The sequence below is a fragment of the Aspergillus flavus genome, chromosome 2 (genome assembly GCF_009017415.1).
Source record: "Aspergillus flavus chromosome 2, complete sequence".
NCBI lineage: Eukaryota > Fungi > Ascomycota > Eurotiomycetes > Eurotiales > Aspergillaceae > Aspergillus > Aspergillus flavus.
The window spans coordinates 944,389-967,276 of NC_092409.1; the positions used below are offsets into that span (position 1 = coordinate 944,389).

The 22,888-nt window shown below is 46.9% G+C and overlaps 6 protein-coding genes across 6 annotated transcripts; 3 read left to right on the forward strand and 3 right to left on the reverse strand.

Moving 5' to 3' along the window:
• Positions 1 to 31: 31 nt before the first annotated feature.
• Positions 32 to 9,353, reverse strand: F9C07_2276930 (polyketide synthase). The gene is made up of 15 exons (XM_071510212.1): positions 9,113 to 9,353; positions 8,445 to 9,052; positions 7,871 to 8,384; positions 7,689 to 7,812; positions 7,517 to 7,629; positions 6,508 to 7,459; positions 4,284 to 6,436; positions 4,136 to 4,232; positions 4,060 to 4,085; positions 3,153 to 4,010; positions 2,818 to 3,099; positions 2,693 to 2,767; positions 2,303 to 2,643; positions 1,773 to 2,253; positions 32 to 1,706 (listed from the first exon to the last, which is right to left on the reverse strand). Exons 1-15 carry the CDS (start codon positions 9,164 to 9,166, stop codon positions 828 to 830), a joined length of 7,557 nt encoding a protein of 2,518 aa, XP_071363558.1. The 5' UTR covers positions 9,167 to 9,353; the 3' UTR covers positions 32 to 827.
• A 1,088-nt stretch (positions 9,354 to 10,441) lies between these two features.
• On the forward strand, positions 10,442 to 11,281 carry F9C07_2197775 (sterol desaturase; the record flags this gene model as incomplete). The annotated part of the gene is made up of 1 exon (XM_041285148.1): positions 10,442 to 11,281. The coding sequence occupies one exon, from the start codon at positions 10,442 to 10,444 to the stop codon at positions 11,279 to 11,281; it is 840 nt and encodes a 279-aa protein (XP_041142172.1).
• Positions 11,282 to 11,646: 365 nt separating this feature from the next.
• F9C07_9731 (hydrophobic surface binding protein A-domain-containing protein) lies at positions 11,647 to 12,614 on the reverse strand (the record flags this gene model as incomplete). Its single annotated transcript, XM_041290561.2, has 3 exons — positions 11,647 to 11,898; positions 11,961 to 12,327; positions 12,388 to 12,614. 3 exons carry the CDS (start codon positions 12,612 to 12,614, stop codon positions 11,710 to 11,712), a joined length of 783 nt encoding a protein of 260 aa, XP_041142173.2. The 3' UTR covers positions 11,647 to 11,709.
• Positions 12,615 to 13,035: 421 nt separating this feature from the next.
• On the forward strand, positions 13,036 to 14,986 carry F9C07_2125960 (flavin-binding monooxygenase). Its single transcript, XM_041290566.2, has 3 exons — positions 13,036 to 13,228; positions 13,278 to 13,321; positions 13,377 to 14,986. The coding sequence occupies exons 1-3, from the start codon at positions 13,079 to 13,081 to the stop codon at positions 14,716 to 14,718; spliced, it is 1,536 nt and encodes a 511-aa protein (XP_041142174.1). The 5' UTR covers positions 13,036 to 13,078; the 3' UTR covers positions 14,719 to 14,986.
• Positions 14,987 to 16,623: 1,637 nt separating this feature from the next.
• Positions 16,624 to 18,121, reverse strand: F9C07_2276933 (putative lipase precursor). The gene is made up of 2 exons (XM_071510213.1): positions 17,911 to 18,121; positions 16,624 to 17,849 (listed from the first exon to the last, which is right to left on the reverse strand). The coding sequence occupies exons 1-2, from the start codon at positions 18,005 to 18,007 to the stop codon at positions 16,855 to 16,857; spliced, it is 1,092 nt and encodes a 363-aa protein (XP_071363559.1). The 5' UTR covers positions 18,008 to 18,121; the 3' UTR covers positions 16,624 to 16,854.
• A 3,440-nt stretch (positions 18,122 to 21,561) lies between these two features.
• F9C07_1184348 (uncharacterized protein) lies at positions 21,562 to 22,658 on the forward strand. The gene has a single exon (XM_071507709.1). The coding sequence runs from the start codon at positions 21,803 to 21,805 to the stop codon at positions 22,481 to 22,483; it is 681 nt and encodes a 226-aa protein (XP_071363560.1). The 5' UTR covers positions 21,562 to 21,802; the 3' UTR covers positions 22,484 to 22,658.
• Positions 22,659 to 22,888: the final 230 nt, after the last annotated feature.

A 22,888-nucleotide genomic window follows, 5' to 3' on the forward strand; every position in this document is an offset into this window, starting at 1 on the left:
TATATAGTCAAGATATACCCCGTTGGTCTGACAACTGTATACGACCTTCACCGAATGATTATATGTACTCTATTTCAATTGTGAAGCCTGGTAAGCACAAGTATAATACAGCCTGGATAGCAGGTTCCACCGAACTATAATAATAGCATGTCATGATTTATGAAGGAATCAAAAGACTCAAGGAAGCCTATTTAACAAATGGTCTTCGAAAACCAGGTACTGGTCTACTAAACAACACGAAAGCCGAAAGCCAGCGTCGTGAGGAAGATGATAATATGCCACGAATACAGATAGTCGGCGGAGGATAACCTGCCGAAGTGGCGCAACTATGCCTCCAAGCTATTACCCCGAGCGCTACAGTACTGACTGTGGGCTCCTGTCGCCTGAAAGTGATGCCGCTTTTTGCGCAATTAGGTCCCGAGTGCGATCTTATATGCTTAACAGCATATTTCCGACTTGGGTAGAATAATAGTCTCTCCTTTCCTCTATTTTTCTATATTTTTCTTTGTTTCTTTTTGTTTTTCAAAAGATTAACAGGTTTGGTAAGAATACGTTGTAGTACATATAAATCCTTCTCTAGATAGAACGTTTCATATATGGATTCGCAACATAAATATATAGATTGAAACGAGTTATATCTGATCTGAAAAGCTCTGGGGATTTGATTTGTGGATCCGGTTTTTCCACTGTAGAAATATATAACCCTAAAGCGGCTGTAGAATGAGCGTATTCGAGATGACGGACGGCAAATGCTTCAAGACAGAATGAGGAGTCAGACTAGAGTTAGAGCATGAATATTTTGCTGGTGCTGGTGCCATATGGTCGCATCATGTAGATCCCTCCAGTTGGGCAGCGTACTTGGCCTTCAGCTTCTCTACCACAAGAGTTCCTAATCTCCCCACGGTCCCTGCTTTCGAAATTTCTGGAATAGCCACATCGACGTGAAGTCGGCGCCGGGTCCAATTTCTGATTTCAATAGACATAAGGGAGTCAATTGTAATATTGTTAATCTCCTCATCAGTCATATCCTCGTGGTTGGATATATATGTGGAGATCAAATGTCCAACTTCTCCCCGTATCCTCTTCTCAACTTCGGGATTCTTGAGCGTAGCGGGATTGGCTTCCACTTCGTCCATCAGCTCCTGGAGGTTGTCGGGTTCACCATTGCTATCTGATTGTTGAAATGAGTCATAATTGGGAATAGCACGCGCACGCGCATCTAATGTCCTCCAGAAGGGAAGGTCCTGGACCTGACTGAATGACTTTATTGGACAAAGCCCAATACCCAGACTCGCAGATTCGGGTCCTTTCTTATTGGATAACTCCGGGTGGGACCGCAGAATCGCCAAGTGCAAGGAGTCCATTAGCTCAGACTCCTCGATAAAGCGTACTGATATTGCTCGCATTCTCTGGACAACATGTGGCGCCTGTTTAAGAATCCCGATGCCCTCCACACAGCCAATATCCAGCACTGACGCTGGCATGCCGTTAGTATGGCGGTATTGAACAAAGGCATCTAAGAATGTGCTTGCTGCAGCATAGTTTGCCTGGCCTGGGTTGCCGACTTGGCCAGACATTGAGCTGAAGACCACAAAAAAGTCCAATGCGACGTTTTGCAATACGGAATGCAGGTTCCATGTGCCTAAAATCTTTACCCTGTTCGGTACTGTCCACTGATCATGGGACATCTCAAGGTACAAATGGTCCTATTGAGTTTGTGCAAATAAATTAGCGGGTCATAATCCACATGGCGCAACCGATGTGTGACTTACACTGAGGGCCAAGGATAGGTTCATAACACCGCCGATGGGTCTAGCGCAACCCTCCACTACCCTTTGGACATCTGGTAGATCTGTAACATCTCCACTCACAGTATGGACATGACATCCAATGGCATCCAGCTCCCGAATGAAAATTTGGTGGTCATCCGATTGACCTGCCGAACGAGAAAATATTACAAGGCTTCGAGCTCCGTGACAAGCCATCCAGCGGGCGACTGCTTGGCCTATCCCACCCAAGCCACCAACAAGCAAGTAGGACACGTCGGGGTTGAATACTATGGCCTTTTTATCCTTTACCTGTGGGAGGTCACCAGGTGACTCGGGCATCTTTATGAGGATCTTCCCCATATGTACCCCCTGCTGCATGTATCGGAAGGCACTAATGATATCACTCGCTTCGAAGATAGTTCTTGGTTGAATTGGGCTTATTTGACGTTTCTCAACCATCTCCAAAAATCTCTCAAATATAACACTGATTCATGTTAGTCCAAGGTTTGGTGGTTGGGAAGTGGTAAATATACTCATTGAATTCATCCGGACATTCTTCGAGGAATTGATTCAGGTCTACCCCGAAAAATGCCCTATTGGACTTGAAAAGATCCATGGAGAGCATACCATGTCCAAGGAAGTCTCGTTTGCCGAGCTCAAGCATCTTGCCGTAAGGTGCCACACATCTCCAAGATGTATGAAGAAGATTTCCTCCCAAGGAATTTAAAACCACGTCCGCACCCCTATTGCCCGTGCAGCGCATAAGGTCCTGGAGAAACGAAGCATCCCTTGAATTGAATATATGGTCCCTGTGTATGCCGTACGTATCCATCAGGTGCTGTGCTTTGTTCTCGTTCCCTACAGTAGCGTATATCTGTGAAACCTTTAGCAGGGCCCGGGGAGGAAGATAGATGTATGCGTACATTTGCCCCCACCATCTGGCATATTTGAATGGCAGCAAGGCCAACGCCTCCAGTCGCAGAATGGATGAGAACGGACTGTCCAATTATTAAGGTTAGGTAACATCGATGGAAGGTAGCGGGCGTACCTGGTTCTTCTTTAACCTGGCTAGATGTAGTAGAGCATAGATCGTTGTCGCGAAGACTGCAGGCATCGTGGCAGCATCTTCTAAGGAAAGGCACTCAGGAACCTTCAGGCACATTCTAGCAGGTATTACCCTTCGTGTCTGTAAAGAGCCAGAGGCGACGAAGAGAACTCTGTCCCCATTGTGAATATGTTGGACGTCGCTTCCTGTTTGGACAACCACACCACTTCCTTCAATTCCCAGGTCTTCAATCTGCCCCAGTACTCCCATTGAGACCATTATGTCCTACATAGTTAGCTTTCTCAATAACTAAAAAACTGCATAAGGCCTCCACTTACCTTAAAATTTAGCGCGGCGAACTTAACGTCGACAATAACTTCGTCCTTCCCGGCTGTGGGAAGATCAACAGACTTCCAGTACATTGTGTCAAGGACACCGCAACTAGTCATTGAAAGTTTCTTTGGGCTCTCATCACTCGGCATATGACATAATTCAGTTGCGAGGTTTTTCCAATGGAATCTGGCTATATTGATCTTCCCATCCTGTAGAATATATTCACTGTCAGGAATGATATGACAATCTTTATGACGTTCAACCTGTTTGTAGACTGGTATGATGCTGTCAGATGCCAATGAGCTGTAAGAATCAACTTCCAGGGTGTTGAGATTCAACTCTAACTCCCTTCTCAAAGTCCGAGCCAATCCAAAAACAAGGCTATAACGAGGGTCATGGCAAACTGTTTGACATGTTGATGTAACCCAAAGCATAGTTGCTTCCCGGTTCTCTCCTAAGTATCTCTTGAGACGTTCATGTTGCTCAGCGGAGATATCATGTAGAAAGGGCCCAGGTCGGTCTAAGAGGAAAACAATCCCCGAGGTAGCAGGGCAGGTCACCTCATCAAATGCCATCCAGCGCACTGTGTAACCAGCGGCGACGAAGTTTTGCGCCACACTGTTCTCCCATTCTCCGATCTCAGCGCGATGTACAATAGTAACATCGGTTGCTTGAGGGGGGTGACATGGGTTCCGTGACAGTATGTTCACCATAAGTCTGCTCATTCCTTCGTCATCAAACTCTGCTGCATCAACGCCTGTGAAGCCTGCCTTGAGAAGTTCAGTGTTCCACTCCGCTGGAGATATGTAGGGCCTTGCACCACGACCATCCTTTTCACCTATCCACCAACCGGGAAGCACGCCCTAGATATGTCATTAATGGAACCGTTTGGGGCACTTGGACTGAGCATACCATTATGAAATCAAATATCGGCAGCTCTTTGGTTGGTTAGTCTTTACAGATTAAAATGAGTGGAGGATATACTTGCCTGGCCAGAGTTCCTGAAGGATTAATCGACCACCAGGAGCAAGGACCTTCCGCACATTCTGCAAAGTGGTATTGAGGCACTCTGTTGCATGGATGACCTGGCCCGGATTGTCAGCGTGTTGTCATTATCTCCGGTATGGGATCTATACATTGGAAGCAACGATAACATCAAATGACCCGCATTCGAAGCCTTGTGGAGCTGGATCCTTGCTTATGTCCAGTACGCGATATTCCATGTTTTTTCGGTCCTTGTATTTCTCTTTTGCGCTATGCAAAAAGCCAGGAGAGATATCCGAAAATACGTAGCTCCCATACATTGGCACTCCATCAGGGGAGCGCAGATGATCTAATAAGACTGTAGTACTTCCTCCTGTACCAGCCCCAATTTCCAATATTTTGGCCCGGGGATTGGAGTGCATCAGTAAATTGAGTAGCTCATGCCAACACCCCCACAAGGATGGTTGGTAATACACATCCGCCAGCCTATCCTCATCCACCAGGATGTGCAGGGGAGATTCCGAACCAACAATAATGTCACTGATGTGCAACAAAACTGTTTTGACCATACTAATAATTGCTAGACCGTCAGGGTCTTGCGTCCGGACTTTTTCTGAAAGCTCATCAATAAGACGCATCCTTTGTTGGGTGTCCAATTCAAGGAATCTTCGTGCATGCGGAGGCGCCGGGGGAAGACAGTTTCGCATATGCTCCACCCACCCCGCGATGAGGTCTTTATATTTACGGAGATGTTCGGTAGCTGGAACCTTATCCTTGATACGATAGTGGGCTTCTGATAAGGCGCAGAGAATCATATCTGCGTATAGGTCTCCATCCCTTCCTACAGGCCGGAACGAGAGAAGCTCATTCGGCGGTAGAAGATCCAAGTCCGGTGCCCACTTAGTGTGGGTTACCAGCGGGAAGCCATGTTGGGAAGTCTCCCCACTATCAGTGAGAGAGAAAAATGCTGCACCTTCAATAGCCAATATGGGAGACTCTCCGGACACCAATATGGAGTTCCCTGTTGTTATATTTGTGGATGTTTTGTGTGCATCAGCCTCGACAGCAAGTTTCCCGTTCCCGGAGCTGACGCAGATCAGTTCAAAAAATGAAGGCACGGCCAATTGGTCAAGCACGGCCGCCATACCCGAACACATCGCCACACTCATAATTTGTAGACATTGATCAATTATGTTCGGGTGTAGCGTATAGTGGCTTTCATGCGCAGTATGATCTTCAATCATTGTTGCTGTTGCTATCTTCTGCTTGGGGTCTGATGTTATGTCTTGTAGACCCTTGAAACGCTGCCCATATCGTAGGCCATGTGTTGCCATAAGTCGGTACCACGTCTCGGAACACACTTTGCGACTCAATGGGGAGATCTTCTTGGATTCCATATTTTTTCCAAAGCTGGCGCAAGCTTGTCCCTGGCAATGCTTGACCCAGTCCTCCCCGTCGTATGCAGAAATAGTGAACTCATACCAGTGTGAATCAAGGAAGTCTGATACCTTTACAGGCCTTAGACTGGTAACAACCTCGACCGTATGGCCCTCTTCCAGAAGCATAGGAGCCTTTAAAAGAACGTGGTGCAGGGAATAACTTTCAGAGCCGTCAATCTGGCGGATCGCTTCACCTATCATGGCTACGAAACCAGCCGCTGGGAAAACAATCTTTTTAGTGAGCTCGTGGTCGAATAGCCAAGGAACATCATCAGGCCGAAGAAGATTTGACCACATAGGCTCTAGGTCAGTAGCCCCGAACATTCTAGAGCCGAGAAGCTCATGATGGGGAAATGCACGAAATCTCCAATTATGTACCAGACGACTTTCGTTAAGTAGTTTTGCTCGATGGTCCCACGGATATGGTGGTACGCTTGTCAACACCCGACCTTGGCCTACAAGACCTTGGAGATCAACTTTTGGAACACCGTGGGCCCATAAACATCCCATGGCTTCCATCAAGCAGACGTTTGCTTTTCGTTTCCTTATTAGTGTGGGGACGTAGGTGGCTTTGGATATGTTCCCCGTCTGCATGATTTGACGGATAGGTCCTGATAAGGCAGAATGCGCTCCAATCTCCACAAACACTTGTCCTGACTGCTGTTCATGTTGTAGAATTGCTTCCATAGCTTGGCGGAATAGCACAGGGGACTCTAAGTTTTGACGCCAGTATTCGGCCGATAGATCGTCCGGACCTTTGAGCAACGAACCTGTAACTGTGGACCAGAAAGGCACCATGTTGCTGTTTGTGTGGATTTTTGACTTGATGGTTTCTTCGTAAAAGGCTCCGACCTCCTCCATATGACCTATGAGGACACCAGTGAATATCAGCATGCATTGACGGGCCTAGACATGTTCATGGCTTCAAGATACTGACCGGAATGATATGCTTTGTCCACCCGCAACTGGCGACAGAATGTGTCCGGATTGTCAGACTGAATTTTGCCAATGACTTCGCCAACCTTCTCACTATCCCCTGATATTGTGGTGCTTTGGGGACTATTTTCGCAAGCTATCCCAACACCTTCAACGAGATATCGCTTAACTTCTTCAGCCATAAGGCCAATCGCTGCCATAGATCCTGCTCGGGCCATTTTTACTGCTTGCCCACGATAATATGCCACCACAATAGCTGATTCAAGCGACATTGTCCCAGCGGCATATGCAGCCGCAATTTCGCCACTTGAGTGGCCTACCACCGCATCGGGCTTTGCACCCCAACGTGCAAGAAGATTGACAATTCCAATCTGGACCGCTGTACAGAGTGTTTGGGATAGTTCCGCTTCATGTATTCTGCAGCAGTCCTCGCCTGCTACGAGCTCATCTACACGACCACATTTGGTCAGTAAGAGCTTCAAATCCTCGATATCTAGAAATGAAAACATACCTTCGATGCTCCAGTCCGGTGGCTGTTCCAAACCATGGATCACCCTATCCATTCTTTGTATGTCCTGCTGAAACATGGGGAAGCTTTCCAGAAGCCCTTTGCCCATGGTAGGCCATTGGGCACCTTGTCCTGTAAAAACGAATACCAACTGAGTTGAATCGAATTGACGTGCCGTCCGTTCGCTTTTGGTAATGGTGCCATCTGCCTCTCCAACAAAAAAGGTGCGGTGTTGCAAGTGCTCCCGTTTTATCGCAAGGGTATACGCCAGGTCTTGGAATCTTGGGACTGTTTGCTTAGCATATTCTGTCAAGTCATTCACACGCTGACTTAGCGACGTTGGACTTGCAGCAGACACTAGGAAAAGAAACGATTGGGAATTCTCTTGTTGGGATGGTGTCCAATCTTCCACCAGCCCGTATGATGCAGCGGAATCCAAGATTGCCTACATACCCCATTAACGTAAACTTCCCCTTAGATTTAACTTCCTAGGTCAACTCACATGCGCATTGGAACCACCGATGCCAAAGCAGTTAACGCTAACTCTTGGATGCCTGTCCTGTGGCCAAGGAATTGGCTCGAGCGGGACTTGGAGCATGGCTTCCTTGAATGGTACTATATCGGATAGTCAATTAGCAACACACTTAACTGGAGGCACCGTGCTGGAAACTCACCTTTAGGATTTGGTTCCTTGAAATGGATATTAGGCGGTATCATATTCTTTTCAAGGGCCAAAACTGCTTTGATGATACCGGTGATGCCCGAAGCACCCTCTGAATGACCGAAATTTGGTTTTGCCTGGGAGGTTTTAGTGACTGCTAGACTATAGACACACCCTCAGAATTATAACACCGACCGCTCCAATATAGACACCTTTGTCTTTAAACAGATCTGCAACAACTGACAATTCTGCTGTATCACCAACAACGGTCCCGGATCCATGACACTCGAAGAAGGCTGTATCAGTTATCTCGCTGATGCCAGCCTTTTGGTATGCCCTCTTAATTAATTGCTTTTGGGTTGGTGCTCCAGGTGTCGTGATACCCACTGTCCGACCATCGCAGTTCGTGGCAGTTGATCGGATAACCGCTCGTACTCTGTCGCCAGCTGCTATCGCGTCTTTCAGTGGCTTTAGATAAACCGCATTGATTGCTTCACCGCGTCCATAGCCATCAGCTCCAGCATCAAACGTTTTACAGATCCCGTCGGGAGAGAGGACCATATTCTCCGACATAGTCGTCGTCATCGTAGGGCTCAAAATCAGACTGGTGCCGGCCACGATTGCTGAGGAACAATCACCGGTGCTGATGGCCCGGCAAGCTTCATGCAGTCCTACCAGTGACGATGAGCAGCCAGTTTGAACGGTCATACTACGCAATGTTAACATGGGTAAACGTAGCCAAAAAGGTCTGTCTTCCGGGGTCTCTAACCTTGGCCCTGTGAGGTCATATTCGTATGAGATACGGTTTGCGAGAGCATAATCACCAGCCCCTAAAGCATGTAGTCGGTCAGTGTATTGGATGTTCTTGGCGCATAGATCCATCCAGTCCTCCCCGAAAACCCCCACCCAGCACCCAATATCCCTGCCCTTCCAGTTTACCTGTCCTGCGTTTTCCATGCATTCCCACACCACCTCAAGGAGAAGTCTCTGCTGAGGATCAAGTCGACTTGCTTCATAGTTGGTTATACCGAAGAAGCCAGTATCGAACTCAGTCGGATCTTCCTGTAAGAAATACCCTTTCTTTGTTCGAATGGCATTCGGTTTCGCCTGCTGATAGAAGGAATCCACATTATACCGTGTTTCCGGGACCTTAGAGACAGCGTCTTGCTTGTTCATTAGGAATTCCCAAAATTGATCTTCCGACCGCACCCCTCCCGGCAGTCTCATTGCCATGCCTACCACGGCGATCGGCTCGCAGGGCTTTGTATCCCGACAAAAGCTTCTCTCGGCTGTTGCCTCATTCTTCTTGCTTTCCGAGGTTTCGGGCAACCTAGCGGCCGCGACATTGTTCATGATGCTGCTCAGCTGCGAGTCAAGCTCCACCTTTGTCAGTATTTGCTCACTGTGTCTTCGGATGTATGTCAGGTGCGAACTCACCACGCTATCGGGCTTTGACTCCATGGCCGACATATCGACAGACGTGGCTGACATCCTGAAACAGTTGAGATTGATCTTGTCGCCAAAGTACAGAAGTAGGAACCTGCGATATTTGAGGACTTGAATGAGAGGAGTACCACCAGCAAAGTATGGAATGACACGCGTGTCTATAGTAAATACAAAGTCACGTTCCTGGCTTGGGTCTTTGATTTCTTAACTGTGTCATTCCTGCAGGTAAGGGTACAAACAATTACTACTACACCGCCATTGCCTTCCTACAGAAATACCACAGGTACATACATACATACATACATACATCCATACATACATCCATACATACATCCATACATACATCCATACATACAGACGTATCACATTGCTGAAGTGTCATTGTAAGCTTGGTATTCTCTTGCTTTTCAGACTGGTGGCGTTACCATACCATTTGCCATGCAATATCTTTTTGTTTTTTTGATTTTTTTGGTCCTTAGAAACAAGAAAATCATAATGCTCAAAAATCTTTGCAGAAAAGTAGCTCACCCACTAATTCTAGCTCGTGTAGGTAGTCCCACCAAATTGGAGCCCTGGGCAGAAAAGAAACTCATTATGAGGCATCATTACTAAGCCCCACTCACATTGATACCTCACATTCCGAGTTATTCAGGAGGCTGGCGCCGGCTACCTAGTGGTAAAGGAGGACATATTCCAGAGTACATAGGCTAGAATAATTCACGATAAACTCTTGGTATTCAAATCTAACATAGAGCCTAATGTTGTCCTTCCGTACTAGTCATAACCTAGGCGTCGGATGCGGCTCCACACCAACACAGCTTCAATTTTAACAATAAGACTGTTAGGTCAGGCGACTTTCATCTCCAATGTGTAGCCATGAAGGTGAGCAGGTCGGCTCGTACGGGAAGTAAGTTAGCTAGCACACCTCACGGTATTGATCAGCCCCAACCAATTTGACATGTCAGGAGAGAGAGACGGATAGCTTCCTGCAGATGTCGAAGTGACACATATAACCCCTTTTGTACAACAACAAACCCCGTGACGAAAGGTTTATGAATGCAGCTAAATATGCAAATGGGATTAGTGGTGCAGGCTTGCATAGAAATGTGGAGATACCACCGTCTAGTGATTTGGCTGAAGAATTTGTGAGGAGGATCATCGTCCAAAACAAGGATAACCGTGAAATATCATACAGGGCAACGATCTGCGCGATATGGTATGACTTCTCGCTGTTCGTTAGCTGCTGGGATCCTTGTTCTCCGAGCTCTTCACTGCATGAAAGAGTTATACGTTATTGAGAAGACAGCAATATACACCACCATGGTTATTCTTGCAGACAAAGTTCCCTACTTGCATATCGTATGGGCCCAGCTAGTACAAAAGTATCCGCCCAGGACACTTGAACTCATGGGAAGTGTCTTCACACAGATCACCATGTTTTGGTCTCTATCCCTTGTTTTTCTACTACTGGATTCGTTCGGCCCATCCTATGTCAAGCGGTACAAAATACAAAGGTCCTCTCGGCAACCCCGTCGAACACTTCTCTGGCAGGCCGCTCTCATGGCTGCCCTAAATCAAGCATTCACGATACTATTACACCTGGGTCAGCTTTTCATCGTTCGCCCACTGGTCCCTCAGATCACCGGCTTACGAGTGGAACCCAAGCTGCCATCGGCGGCTGAGATCATGCATGATATTTTGTGGTGTACACTGGGCCGTGAAGCTCTGTTTTACTATGGCCACCGTGCCTTACATTGGCCTTGGCTGTACAGGCGGTTTCATAAACAGCACCATCTTTTTAATACTCCCGTGGCTGTCGCTTCGCTTTATTGTCACCCCGTCGAACATGTGGTCTCCAATATATTACCTGTTATTATTCCTGCACATATTCTGAGGATCCATATCGTCACATTCTGGTTGTTCTCTTGCGGGGTCATCGCCCAAGCCTCCTTGGCACATTGTGGATACAGCTTTTTTGACTTGAGCTTCGCTGGTTGGAAGCCAGAGGTTCATGATTTGCATCACGAGAAGTTCAACGTCAACTATGGATTGATAGGCCTCTTGGATGCTATTCATGGAACGAGAGACACTGGAAGGCGGCGTTTATGGGTGGGGGTTTCGGACATACAGGATGAAGGTCTGTCAAAAGTGAAACAGTAGAGAATGCCCCAGCGTGGGATAGGTTAAGCATAGCAGACTTGGAAGCCCGTTATCAATGCAGTTCAACAGTTCGGAACGCGTCACACAGGTACATGCAGTAGTTGTACATTAAAAAGTCTAACCTCATTTTAAACGCTACGAAAGATTAGCAGCTGCCAAGCCCCAACCTATGGTGTTTTCCATAGTATTGTACAGACCTTTCGAGCAGATGGCGTTTTACACTCCCTTGGAGCACACTAGAGTGTAATTGGTACATATTCTAACAGCCCAAACGCCTTCTCAGGCGTAGAAAAGTTTGAGTGGCCAACAGTCTTTAGTTACCAATATACCAACGGACAAACAAGCTATCTTCAGTGGACCTAATCTGAGCACGACTGGCATCAAGCCTTCCTCATCACGCCACCCCGTAATTAGGCGGACGATTGATTTCATATAAATAGCGAGATTGCGTCGTCAAATGAGTTTGCAAGGCTATCAACAGGGCCCTGGATACTTGTATGGTTATCTACAGGTATCTTCGCCTTCGTCGCCTTCTCGTACGCGGTTCTGTCGGCAGCAAAATTTCGCAGAAGCCCGGTTGCGAACATGCGGACACCCATGGAGTCTATGGAGTCGACCTAATATGCAGAAACAATTGTTAGCCACGGCCAGGCGCATGAGGGTTGCGATGCTCTCGTACCTTTGCCGGGACAGCCTTCAGGGCATCATCAATTGTCTTCCGGACTGTGTGGTAGTTCTCCAAAATGTCGGGTACATCGTCGTATGACAGCGGGTCCGCATCCTCGAAAGCTTTTCTTGAGGCCTCAGCTGCTTTTGTAGTCTCAAAGAGATCCCTCGCTAGTAATAGGCCCTTAATAAAACTGCCATCGAATCCTTCTAGCGATTGCCGTGCGACATGAGTCTTCTCGTTAAGATTCTGCATTCCCTGGATGATCGTGGGTGCATCCTTAGCTTCCAACAGGGAGCCGAAATTTCCCATCATCCCCAGCAGTAGAATGAGAGTCGCGGAAAACCTTGGACGCATCTTTGCACCGTCTCCCGAAGCCCTTGCATTCGCTTCAAACTGCCAAAATTACTAGGGGTGTGGGATGGTTCCAGTATTTAACAACTTTTCTCCTGAAATCTCGTTATGCAACTGCAGAATGGTCACGGGAATGTGGATCAAGACACGGTAAGTCCTTGCCGATTCCGTAGCTAATAAGTAACCAACAGCATTTTGCCAGATGAATGGACCTGCAGCAATAATCGACACGCGTGTGGCAATTGTTGACCACCGAATTTCCTTTCCTTGATTTGTTTGGTTGATCAAGGCACCAGCCAACAGTTCCATCATGCTAATGTGATAATGTTCATACGTTATGGGTTCAAGGTTCGAGAATGCAGCATGTCAAAATTTCCATTGGGAGCACTATAGAAACACCGGTGGGTAAATTATTGGGAGTCCCTTGCACATTTCACGACCCATTCTTTGCACATCGTTGCCATGCAGGGCGCATCCTAGTCTCGATTGTATTGATCATCCACCGGTTCACTCCCAATACATGGGAGCTTCATGAATCCCCAGTACCTCACCTGGAAGTAAGGGGTAGACCGCATGCACAAGCCAGCAGGTTAATCCCTATTTGTACATACCCTTTCGGATTTGTCACTCGCATTATCTAGGGCACAGTCAGAAGTGCACTGGTAGGCTTGGCGGTATTGGCTTGGTATCGCCATGTAAGGCACATTTTATATCTTTTCATGCAACGAAACCAGCGAACTGGTATTGAAATATCAGCACATTTTAAAACCCATAAAATGACTTCTAAGGACAGACTCAGCAATTCAGATTACTTCCCGGTAATCATTATAGGTGCCGGCCTATCTGGGATTGCCGCAGGGTGCCAACTGAAAACAAAGCTTGGCCTGGGCCGTTTTCGTATATATGACCGGAACGATGGAATTGGGGTGCGTTCGCATTCTTGCTCTCTGTGGACGAGAATTGACAGTATTCTAGGGGACATGGTGGATTCATCGGTATCCAGGTGTAGCATGCGATGTGTCAGTACAAGAACCTCCCCTATATTCCACGACTGCTGTTCACAGTATCTCCTAGCCCTGCAAGCTTGTACTCCTATTCCTTCGCGCAAAACCCTTCATGGTCAACTCTCAAGCCTTCGGGGGAGGAGATTGCGGCATACATACAGGCAACCTCTGATAAATTCGGTCTTTCGTCTCATATTCAGCTGAATACCGAGGTTAGCAGTCTGATATGGGATGAGCAGAAGGAAGAATGGGAAGTATCTTTACATCAGATACCATCGGCCCATGGAAAGTCACCAAATTGTTCCGCACGGAGGTCCAAGTGCTCTGTGCGAGCCAAGATAGTCATCAGTGCCACAGGGAAGTTCGCCGTCCCTCAGACAGACTCCATCCGCGTTCCAGGTATTGAAACCTTTACGGGAAGCGTATTGCACACCGCAAGATGGGATGCCAATGTCAACCTCCAGGATAAACGTGTTGTGGTTATTGGGGCTGGCTGCAGCGCAGCCCAATTGGTCCCAGCTCTTCTTCGCCAATATAATGTTCGCTCCGTTACACAACTGGTAAGAACGGCTCCCTGGGTATCTCCAACCCTTCTTTCTTCCCGGCAGCTGCGTGTATGGGAGACATACACGCCGTGGCTAATGCAGAAGATCCCTGGCCTGTCGCAGGCTGTTCGCCTGGTTATGTTTCTAATAGCTGAACTTTCATTCTTTCGAATATTCAAAGCCGGACAACACTATAGTCGCGAGAGGTATGAATCTAAGCTTCGACGTTATATGGAGCGCAATAGCCCCAGTCAATATCGCGAAATACTCACTCCCCATTATGAGCTGGGGTGTAAAAGGCTTGTCCATGATGCAGGGTGGTTCAAAGCGCTCTGGGATCCTAGACTGCATATCACGGACCTTCGGCTTGGCAGGGTCGAAAAGAGGGCGGTAACGCTAACTGACATGAGGGGCGATTATCAATTTGCACATTCGCATGAGAGCAAGATACCAGCAGATGTAATTATCATGGCAACAGGATACGACACCTCCTCCCTACTACACAATATACACGTCATCGGCAGTGGAAGTGCTACGCTTCATGACTACTGGACATCTGAAGGGATTCAGGCATACCAGGGGTTGGCGGTCCCTGGATTCAAGAACCTGTTTCTGCTACTGGGGCCTAACTCATCGAGTGGTCATACAAGCGTTATGATTGGGGTGGAAAATTCCATCTACTATATTTTGAAACTTATTAAGCCAATTCTTGACTCCGAAGTGAGCTGTTGGGATATCAAGAAGGAATCGAGCAGAGTATGGACAGAGAGCGTTCAAAAGGCATCTCAAGAGAGCGTGTGGGTAACTGGCAGATGTCACAGCTGGTATGTTGACGATAAAGGGTGGAATAGCGCTGTATACCCGTGAGTACGGACCTGGATTGCTGCATCTATTATCACCTTAAATAACAAGGCCACAGATATTCCATGATCTATAATACTTATCGCGCTATGTTCCCTTACTGGGATGACTGGATACCACGGTATACAAACAAAGGCATTGATAAGCAACATCAAAGAAGGATGCTTAGATCTGGTATTTATATTGTTCTACCTATATTGCTTATCGCACTTATGGGTTTGTATAAGTTGATGAACTAAAATATACTTTCCATCATGCAATTGCTTCGTGGTCGTAGTGTCTGTAATGCAATTTATTCGGAATAGCATTCCCTCTTTATATCTAGATACGTGAGTATTGTACCAAAATGTCGAACCTTAACCTAGGAAAGGCAAGCATATCTATTGCGCCGTGTAGACCTTTGCTAGGTTCTTAACCAGAGTTGAATGGTGTCCCCGAAGAGCTCCTCTCCCCCGCTGCTATATCGTGGATGGGTATATTCTTACAACTGGGATATTCTTCACCCTTGGGGCTCAGAATGGCATTCAAAAGGGTTACATCTAGAGCTACGAAGCTGTTAATGTGCCTTCTGTATCCCTTGCACCCGCCTTCGTTTGTGGGTCGTTCATTTTCCGAGCGTGTTGAGGATCGAAGCTCACGATGAGGAATAGGTAAGATGGTACCACTCTACATACGATATCAGAAACAAGTTATACTGGCTTAGATATACAAGATAAACTAGTGTAATTGTGCAAGATTCTCAATGTAGGATGCGCATAAGGCTGGTCTTCGGTGAAAAGGCTCTTACACAGCAAGAGAGAAATGAGAGGTGGCCAGATCTTGAAGGCTGCATTCCTTCAGAAAGTCCTCCCATGTGCTCGGTCTGACGTCCGGATACTTCATGTTATCGACTTTGGGCGCAACGAAGGTGTCTCCAATAATTCCAGTAATAGTGCCTATTATTCGAGGGTGATGCAGCTTTGTTGCTTTTGTCGAGCTCCTTCACGAAGTATACCAGTCCCTCTCTGCGCACGAGTTTCTGGGCAGAAGATCAATCACAACTGGTCCCTGTGTTGGATGCTAATATCTACTGTGAAGAGACTTCTGAAGTATTGATTTTTGTGTCCAACGGTTTCGGTTAACTTGCTACTCTGAAGTAGGGCGCACTTTTCTTTACTGGAGAACCAGTTATATACAAGGCCTTTGGGTTAATATCAGGGAATTTAAATACATGTAGGTCATTACGAGTAGTATACCACAGGTACTGATTGCTTCAGTACCGCCTGGATAAGATACATCACCACGCCAGGCTCGTCGGGGCCCATCCTCTTCAACCGGCCAATATCGACGTGCAAGCTGGTTGGGAGCTGCTTCTGTCACTGGATCTATTTTCTAATTCTTTTAAAACTGATATCGCTGCTGAGCTCTGCCAGATCGCTTCTGTAGGATCTGTATAAACTATTGTTGTCTCTGGGCCTGGGTTGTCTCTGTAATATTCTATATAGATAGACTAGACTCAGACTTCGGTCTATATCTCTCGGAGAGAGCTTTTTAGCAGCTTGCTTAGCTGCTTAATCAGTCTTCTTGTTTTCTAGTACTCTCTGATAATCTGGGACACATTGAATAGTAATCAGATATACTTGATTTATTAGTCTTTGAACTATATTCTGGGTCTGAATTACTAATCTCTGTTCTGCACTAGTTCTGGTATCTCGTAGTCTAGCTATCTGCTTAGTTTTCCAGATATCTGAGAGCTTTTACTATACAGGCCCCCTTCTATATATATAATATAACTGTTTACGAAAAGTACTAGAAGAGACTAAAAGTAATAGATAGGGAAGATAGAAAGGCAGCTACTAGGGGAGTAACGGGCAGTTTTAGTCATGTTTAAAAGTTTTTTAATTTTAGACTATCTTCTGTGGGATATATACCGTTTATAGTTAGATTCTAGGCTCCCACGCACCTGTATAGCTAGATGTTCAGTAGTTAAGCTCTACCTGGTTAATAGAATCTTGATTGATTGATTGATTGGGCCTGAAGCTAAACAATACAGAGTGGAAGAGACCATCACAAGCATTATAAGAAATCAGAATTAGAGGGCCACTTTGGTAAGACATGCAGTCCTGGAAAATTCAAACTCTGTCACCCAGAGCAGATGTACGGTCAAACACCCGTTCCGTTGGAGATATAATGGGTTGCAAAGAAGGTATCATTGCCGGCCAGCATTCTCAGACGATCCAGATCCTCGGCGCTCCAGCTTTCGTCCATATCACGGTACGTGAACTTTGGCCCGCATGCGGTTATATGCCCCAGATAATTTCGATGATCTTCAATCTCAAAGCTGAATCCTGTTTGGCGTGTGCCATTGCATGATAGATTCTCCAGCCCACGGCATACCTTGATGGTATCGGTGCCATTCAGGGATACACCTGAAATCCAGTACTCAGGCCAGATATGTCTATAACCAAGATCATAGATCCCGAACAAGCTCATTGGGGGTAGTGATGGCACCGGGTCATATCCATGAGTTATCCGGGTTGTTAATCCCTGCTGGGCTGAGACGAACTCAGCAAACCGTGCGTCCCCGACACGTGGTGAGCCATATGAATATATATCGCAGGGTATCTGCATCGTGCGAAGATAAGCACCAGCGATCGTGGCAATGGCCGCACCTAGAGAGTGACCGGTAACGACCACATGATAGTCATTATGCGCCTCTCTAGCCCTGGTGAGTGCGTCCATAACGTCAGGTTTCAAGAGCTGCCAGGATCTATAAAACCCGGAGTGTATCCCGCAAGAGCAGATGTCGTTACCACTTTGAGGCTTGTCTGATCCGAACAGTTTGTCCCAGAACCCCCTTGGTCCAGGCTCATCTATCTTCCAGAATTGGAAGTTCTTGATCCAGTTCCGCACGGAGTTGCTGCCGCGAAACGATACGATAAGAAGTCGATGGGTGTCGTCCACAGCAACAAAGCCGCGGATGTCCTCCTCGTTGAACTCTGCTATTGTCTGGGCATTGGCAGCTTCGACGAGGGGACAAACCCCTTCAATGCAACGTATGCTGCCGAGGATACCGTCGTCGTTGTTATGGTCGCAGTAGGCGGCAGCAGAGTACTGCGCAAACAGTTGGAATTTGACCAGCTGGTCATCTGGAATAGCTTCAAACTCATGATCGTTAGTGGACAATGACTACAACAAAATGACCTGTCTGATACATACACCTGGGTGCCACAAAGTGACACTGGGCCAGTATCGCTGAACCTAGCAGCTGAAATACCAGAAGAACTGGTACTATACCTAATACATTCAACATCATCACTACCGTGACACTATACAAAGCAACAGCTATTCATGTATCTTACGTATCGTGGACAACAGGTTATGATTAAATACTATATTCGAACTCCTAAGACAGATGTCTGCCTTTGTGTGCCGAAGTGTCACTCAGCGGATACATAGCGTCAGGGGTATTTCGATGCCCTAACTAGTTCATCCTGCAGGAAGGATATCTTGGACAAAGGAACAACATAATATGGGGTCTTCTGAGCTTTGGCAGAAAGCCACGTTTACAAAGGACCTGTGGATCGTATCTATATCCCCATATAAATGATCTCTATGTTTGAAGGAACTCTCTGATGCCTGAAGCAAAAAGCGATATATCTTCTGCACCTTCCCATAGGGCGTCCCTTCCCTACGCTCGGAGGCACGTCTCTAACAGATGGCCTCCATAGCTTCGTTTCTAAAAATCTTCCTCGAATGCATTATTCTGGAGTTTCTATGATCCATTGGTTTCTTTCTTCAGCTTCGTTTTGGTTTCACTGCCCATTTTCTCCTTAGCGAGCCAAACCCTGCAGAGAAAGGCCCACTTTAACCAGGGGAAGTAGATACCAAAAGTGTCTAACGGTTCTATTGGAATCTAAATTCTTCGACTGATCCTTCGGGCCTTATGTGGCGCTCGCCAATCTTTCCCCGTTCCATTGACCTCGAGAGTGGCAGTAGCGATATCGCATCCCTTTCGTACCGACCTTCCTAATATTTCCGGAGATCAGAAGGTTGAGACAGGCCTCACAGATTTTACAAAGCTACCATGAGAAGGGTTTATGGTTCGTAGTGGAGGCAGGTATGAGAGGGGAGATAATTGACCGAATAAGTTGGTATAATGCCGTATTCCGGCAGTGGCTACCAAGGTCTGACCGGTTATCTACGTTGTACTAGGCCATATCGAGGCCAAGTTTCATCCGCCAGGGGGATATCCCATTGCAGCAATCATGATGTTTCATCGGGTGTGGACTTATCGTGTTAACCAATTCGGGTCTGGTAGCTGTATGTTTCTTTTTTCCATTTATATCGATGTCGATCGCTAAGGAGAATAAGCGAAAGCACTACTCTAGCGCCGGAAAATCCTCCGCTACATAGTACGTGTGACTGAATGCGCGTTGCTATAAATACAACCTCACATTGGGCCAGACCCTCGCTAAGGCTGTTGGGAAAGGAATTGAACAAATCATACAGATGCGCTGTTCCCAACACATTTTCAGATAAAGTAGGTCCATGAGGCGCGTAGGTATGAAAGCCGGGGAGGCATAAAAGTCCCGTATTGGATGCGATACCCTGTTTCATCGTCGGCATGCAAAGCCAATAAAATCCTCCGATAATTGACTTTATAGTGAGGTAGAGCTAGTCTAAAGTTAGTTTCCGGATGTCACTATCTTAACGATTCGAGATACGCATTGGGTATGTGTATTCTGACATACGAAGAATATGGCGGCCTAAAAAAGATGAGCATTGGTGTAACTAGTTAATCGTTCTTTTCAGCCGAAAGGCGTTGCATATTCAGTTAGTAAGGAGCACCAAAACTAGATCACCATAGTTCGGAAGAACAACCAAGGATAGAACAAGATCACCTCCGGAGAAGGCTAAGGATAGCCTCGTGCGCCAGTGGAGACCTCGACCAGGGCACCAAAGGGAGAACGGCGTTTAAGTTTTCCGCTAGCAAGCTATCACCGTTCTGCCGATGCCCACAGTCCCAGACCAGAAAAGGTTTCCAAAAACCCCCGATGACACATGAAATGTAACCTTATGATGATGATGTCAGGCGATTGTGGATACTATAAGTGGGTGGATCCGTGGGGCATCGATGTACTAGTGTAAGCCTTCGAAGTTAAAGTCTCTTAACGAGCGTCGACTTCAAAGTAGACTCGCAGAGGAGCCCAAAAATTGGTTATTCAGCCCAAACGGTTTGTGGCTGGGCTAGGGGTTGAGTCGGACCTCCGGTTCGAAGGACCGGAGAATTATATCTAACTCCGGAACGTTAAAGGTAAATCCTTTGTTTATTTGTCGTTTTCAGAGGGAAGTTTTGCCCCCTGCTAGGGATAGTTTGTTTTGCCGTAGGTCAAATCCCACGGCACTCGTCTGCCTTACAGCCCTGTTCGGGCACCATTTCGCACAGCATCCCTTCCTAAGCTAGTGCCCTATGATCAGATGGGGAGGATTCAAACTAACTGTTAAAAGTCTAGTAAGCAGGGTTGCATTCGAGTGGGGACTAAAGTGAATTTGAGTTCGAGTCAGACTGGTTAGTATCATATAGTCGATTCCTGTGGGCTTGGCGGGCCATATTCACGGTACAGAACCATGGACGAGATTAGGGCAACGGCTGTCAGTTGACATCCAAAAGTAATTATTTTGTGCCCACCAATGCACTACTGAGTACGAGCCTTCATGGGCCCTGGGCCTTGGCAATTTATACATTATTGTGCCCTGCAACTAGTCGCTAATGTATGTCGCTTAATATTGTAAATGGAGATCGAAGGCCCTAGACATTGCAACAGGGGAAATCAGTCAGGTGGAATAAAGAGGAAATATAGATGATTATTAAATAGTGATAACAGAGTATGTCCAGATTGTAAGAATGTATGCAGGGATCAGAAGGGTCTGACTCCCTGTAGACCAACCCCCTTCTGAAAATGCTCTCGGAACAGTCGGCAAATGTTCAGCTCATACCAGTCATAGGTCACCATGTTGGATCGATCTCAGAATACACCATACCCTTGACCCTTCGTGCTCATTCAACATTATCACTCATTGCTTGGGCCTGTTGAAATACTAGTAATCCTGACTAGCTTTGTAATGTCATCCAAACCCATACACTAAGATATGTGGTAGCTAGCTATCGTCTATTGAGACCGGCTCATTTTAGATGATGGAAAAAAAAAAAGTTTAACAATCACAGCAGAAGGGTCCACTACGCCATGTGAAAAATTGAATGTGTGTCTGACACGGACAGAGGATGTAAAATCTCTTATCAGTTTGAAAGCAAGTCAAATGCTAACAAATACCAGGCTCAGAATCGTGCGATTCCCGTGACCAAGCCCTATGAACTCTAAAGAACTGGTGTGAAACGATGATCTGCGCTGGATGCTTCTGCTCACCACATGGTCAATATTCCTCTACCAGAAGCACGAGCATCGGTCACGAAATTCAGTCACATTAGGTTCGTTCCACTGCGTCAGGGCGACCATGTTGTACATCTCTCGTCTCATCCTGAAACATCGCCCACCCCCGGATCATGGTGACTTACAGAAAGACGGACTCGCTCAAGCAGTCCAAGGACTAGCAGAAGCACGTGCGTGACTGTAAGTTCATTGGTTGTCAAAGCAGGACATGCTTGTAGTTCCCAAGCTCTCATGTTGCTCAGCATTGCACCGACGCATACCCCATTGTGTATGGTCCGTGGGTGAAAGTAACCCCATCTAATAGTGAAACAGGGTCTGTACCTCCTTTTGGATTTCTGCTTCTATGGAGATCAACTTCGGCCTATCTAATTCACCATGTACTGCATCCCAAACTCGCTGTCGGTAGACAAGCGCAACGCTGGAGGAGATGAAACAGACAATTATATTGAGGGGTGAACAATACGAATTCTGATTTTTGAGTCTGACTGCTCAAGTTATAAAAGACTCGCCCTCACCGGATATCAGTATATTCAAATGCACTCGTTCGTCATTCATTCCCTTCCATCCTACATTCACTTGAGAGCTGTGCTCTAGTCCCTCTTTTTATCTCTCTTTTATTTACTCCCGGGTTTCCATCAAAGAATTTCATTCATCCAACCATGAGAGCCTTCATCATTCTGCCTCTCGTGACATCCATCTTGGCAGCGCCTACCCAAACATTGGTGCGCCGCCAGCCTGACAGTGTGATTCCGTCTGCCCCATCTGGGGTCAACGTCGGTGTCAAGGCAATGGCAGCTCCCGCCCCCAGTGCTCCCCCTCAAGCACCTGCCCCTGGAGGGCAATCGGGAGGTGGTAGCGCTGCTGGTGGCGGACTGGGAGACCTTGCAAACCTGATAGGACAAGGTGTACAAGGGATTACCAAGCTCATCAGCACTATTGCTGGAGCTGCTGGTGGCGGCGGCGGCGAGAGCGGCGGAGGAGGCCAGAGTAGTGGAGGGGGTGGTGGTAATCTCGGCGATCTGACCAACCTTGTTGGTGAAGGGGTAAAGGGCCTCAGCAGCCTTGCTGGTGCGGCGGGCGACGCTGGCAGTGGACTTGGAGACATCACAAGCCTTATTAGCAATGCTGCTGGCGGTCTGGGTAGCATTGGTAACCTGTTAGGGGGGCTCGGGGGTCTCGGCGGACTGCTTCGAAGAGACCTAGACCCAGAGCTTGTCGCGCGAGCCATCGAGAATATGGAGCTACCAGATTCGGATGATGACGAATGCATAATAGAAAAGCTAGGTGGCTTGCTTCCAGGTGAGTTAAACTGGCCGTCCTTTACCGTTATAGGAAGCTAATCCAGGCCAGGTGACGCAGGTCGTGCTACGTAAAGTCACGCCGACAATAGCTCTCTAGTTGAAAGTCAGCTTAACAAGGTGACCCTCTTGGTTTGGATAGGATAAAGAAGAAGATTTATTTCTTCACGATCAAGACGCCATGTGTGCTAGTTACATTGGTTGGCCCGGCTCATATCGTTGTACATTGTTCATGTGGAGCCTGCTCCTTATGCTGCTATTGCCTTTTTCTATGTCGATATCATATTTCCTGAACATTCATATACATTGAAAAATGATTACTATTCCATTTGGCCTCAAGTTTGGCCATTGACTATGTAGCCTACTGCTAGTCGGTGTGTTGCTGCCTGTGAAATGACGGAGCAATACCCCTGGCTCCTAGAGAACACGAACTGTTTAGACAACGAT

What these genes read in the sequence shown, in the direction of transcription:
- F9C07_2276930 (XM_071510212.1), bottom strand. Translation starts at nt 9,166, where the DNA reads ATGTCAGCCACGTCTGTCGATATGTCGGCCATGGAGTCAAAGCCCGAT. An exon ending in GGACAAAGCATATCATTCCG is followed by an intron (nt 6,437 to 6,507) that starts GTCAGTATCTTG and finishes GTGTCCTCATAG; the next exon opens with GTCATATGGAGGAGGTCGGA. An exon ending in ATGTTATCGTTGCTTCCAAT is followed by an intron (nt 4,233 to 4,283) that starts GTATAGATCCCA and finishes AATCCGGGCCAG; the next exon opens with GTCATCCATGCAACAGAGTG.
- F9C07_2125960 (XM_041290566.2), top strand. Translation starts at nt 13,079, where the DNA reads ATGACTTCTAAGGACAGACTCAGCAATTCAGATTACTTCCCGGTAATC. An exon ending in ACCGGAACGATGGAATTGGG is followed by an intron (nt 13,229 to 13,277) that starts GTGCGTTCGCAT and finishes ACAGTATTCTAG; the next exon opens with GGGACATGGTGGATTCATCG. An exon ending in CCAGGTGTAGCATGCGATGT is followed by an intron (nt 13,322 to 13,376) that starts GTCAGTACAAGA and finishes AGTATCTCCTAG; the next exon opens with CCCTGCAAGCTTGTACTCCT.
- F9C07_2276933 (XM_071510213.1), bottom strand. Translation starts at nt 18,007, where the DNA reads ATGATGTTGAATGTATTAGGTATAGTACCAGTTCTTCTGGTATTTCAG. An exon ending in TCACTTTGTGGCACCCAGGT is followed by an intron (nt 17,850 to 17,910) that starts GTATGTATCAGA and finishes ATGAGTTTGAAG; the next exon opens with CTATTCCAGATGACCAGCTG.
- F9C07_1184348 (XM_071507709.1), top strand. Translation starts at nt 21,803, where the DNA reads ATGAGAGCCTTCATCATTCTGCCTCTCGTGACATCCATCTTGGCAGCG.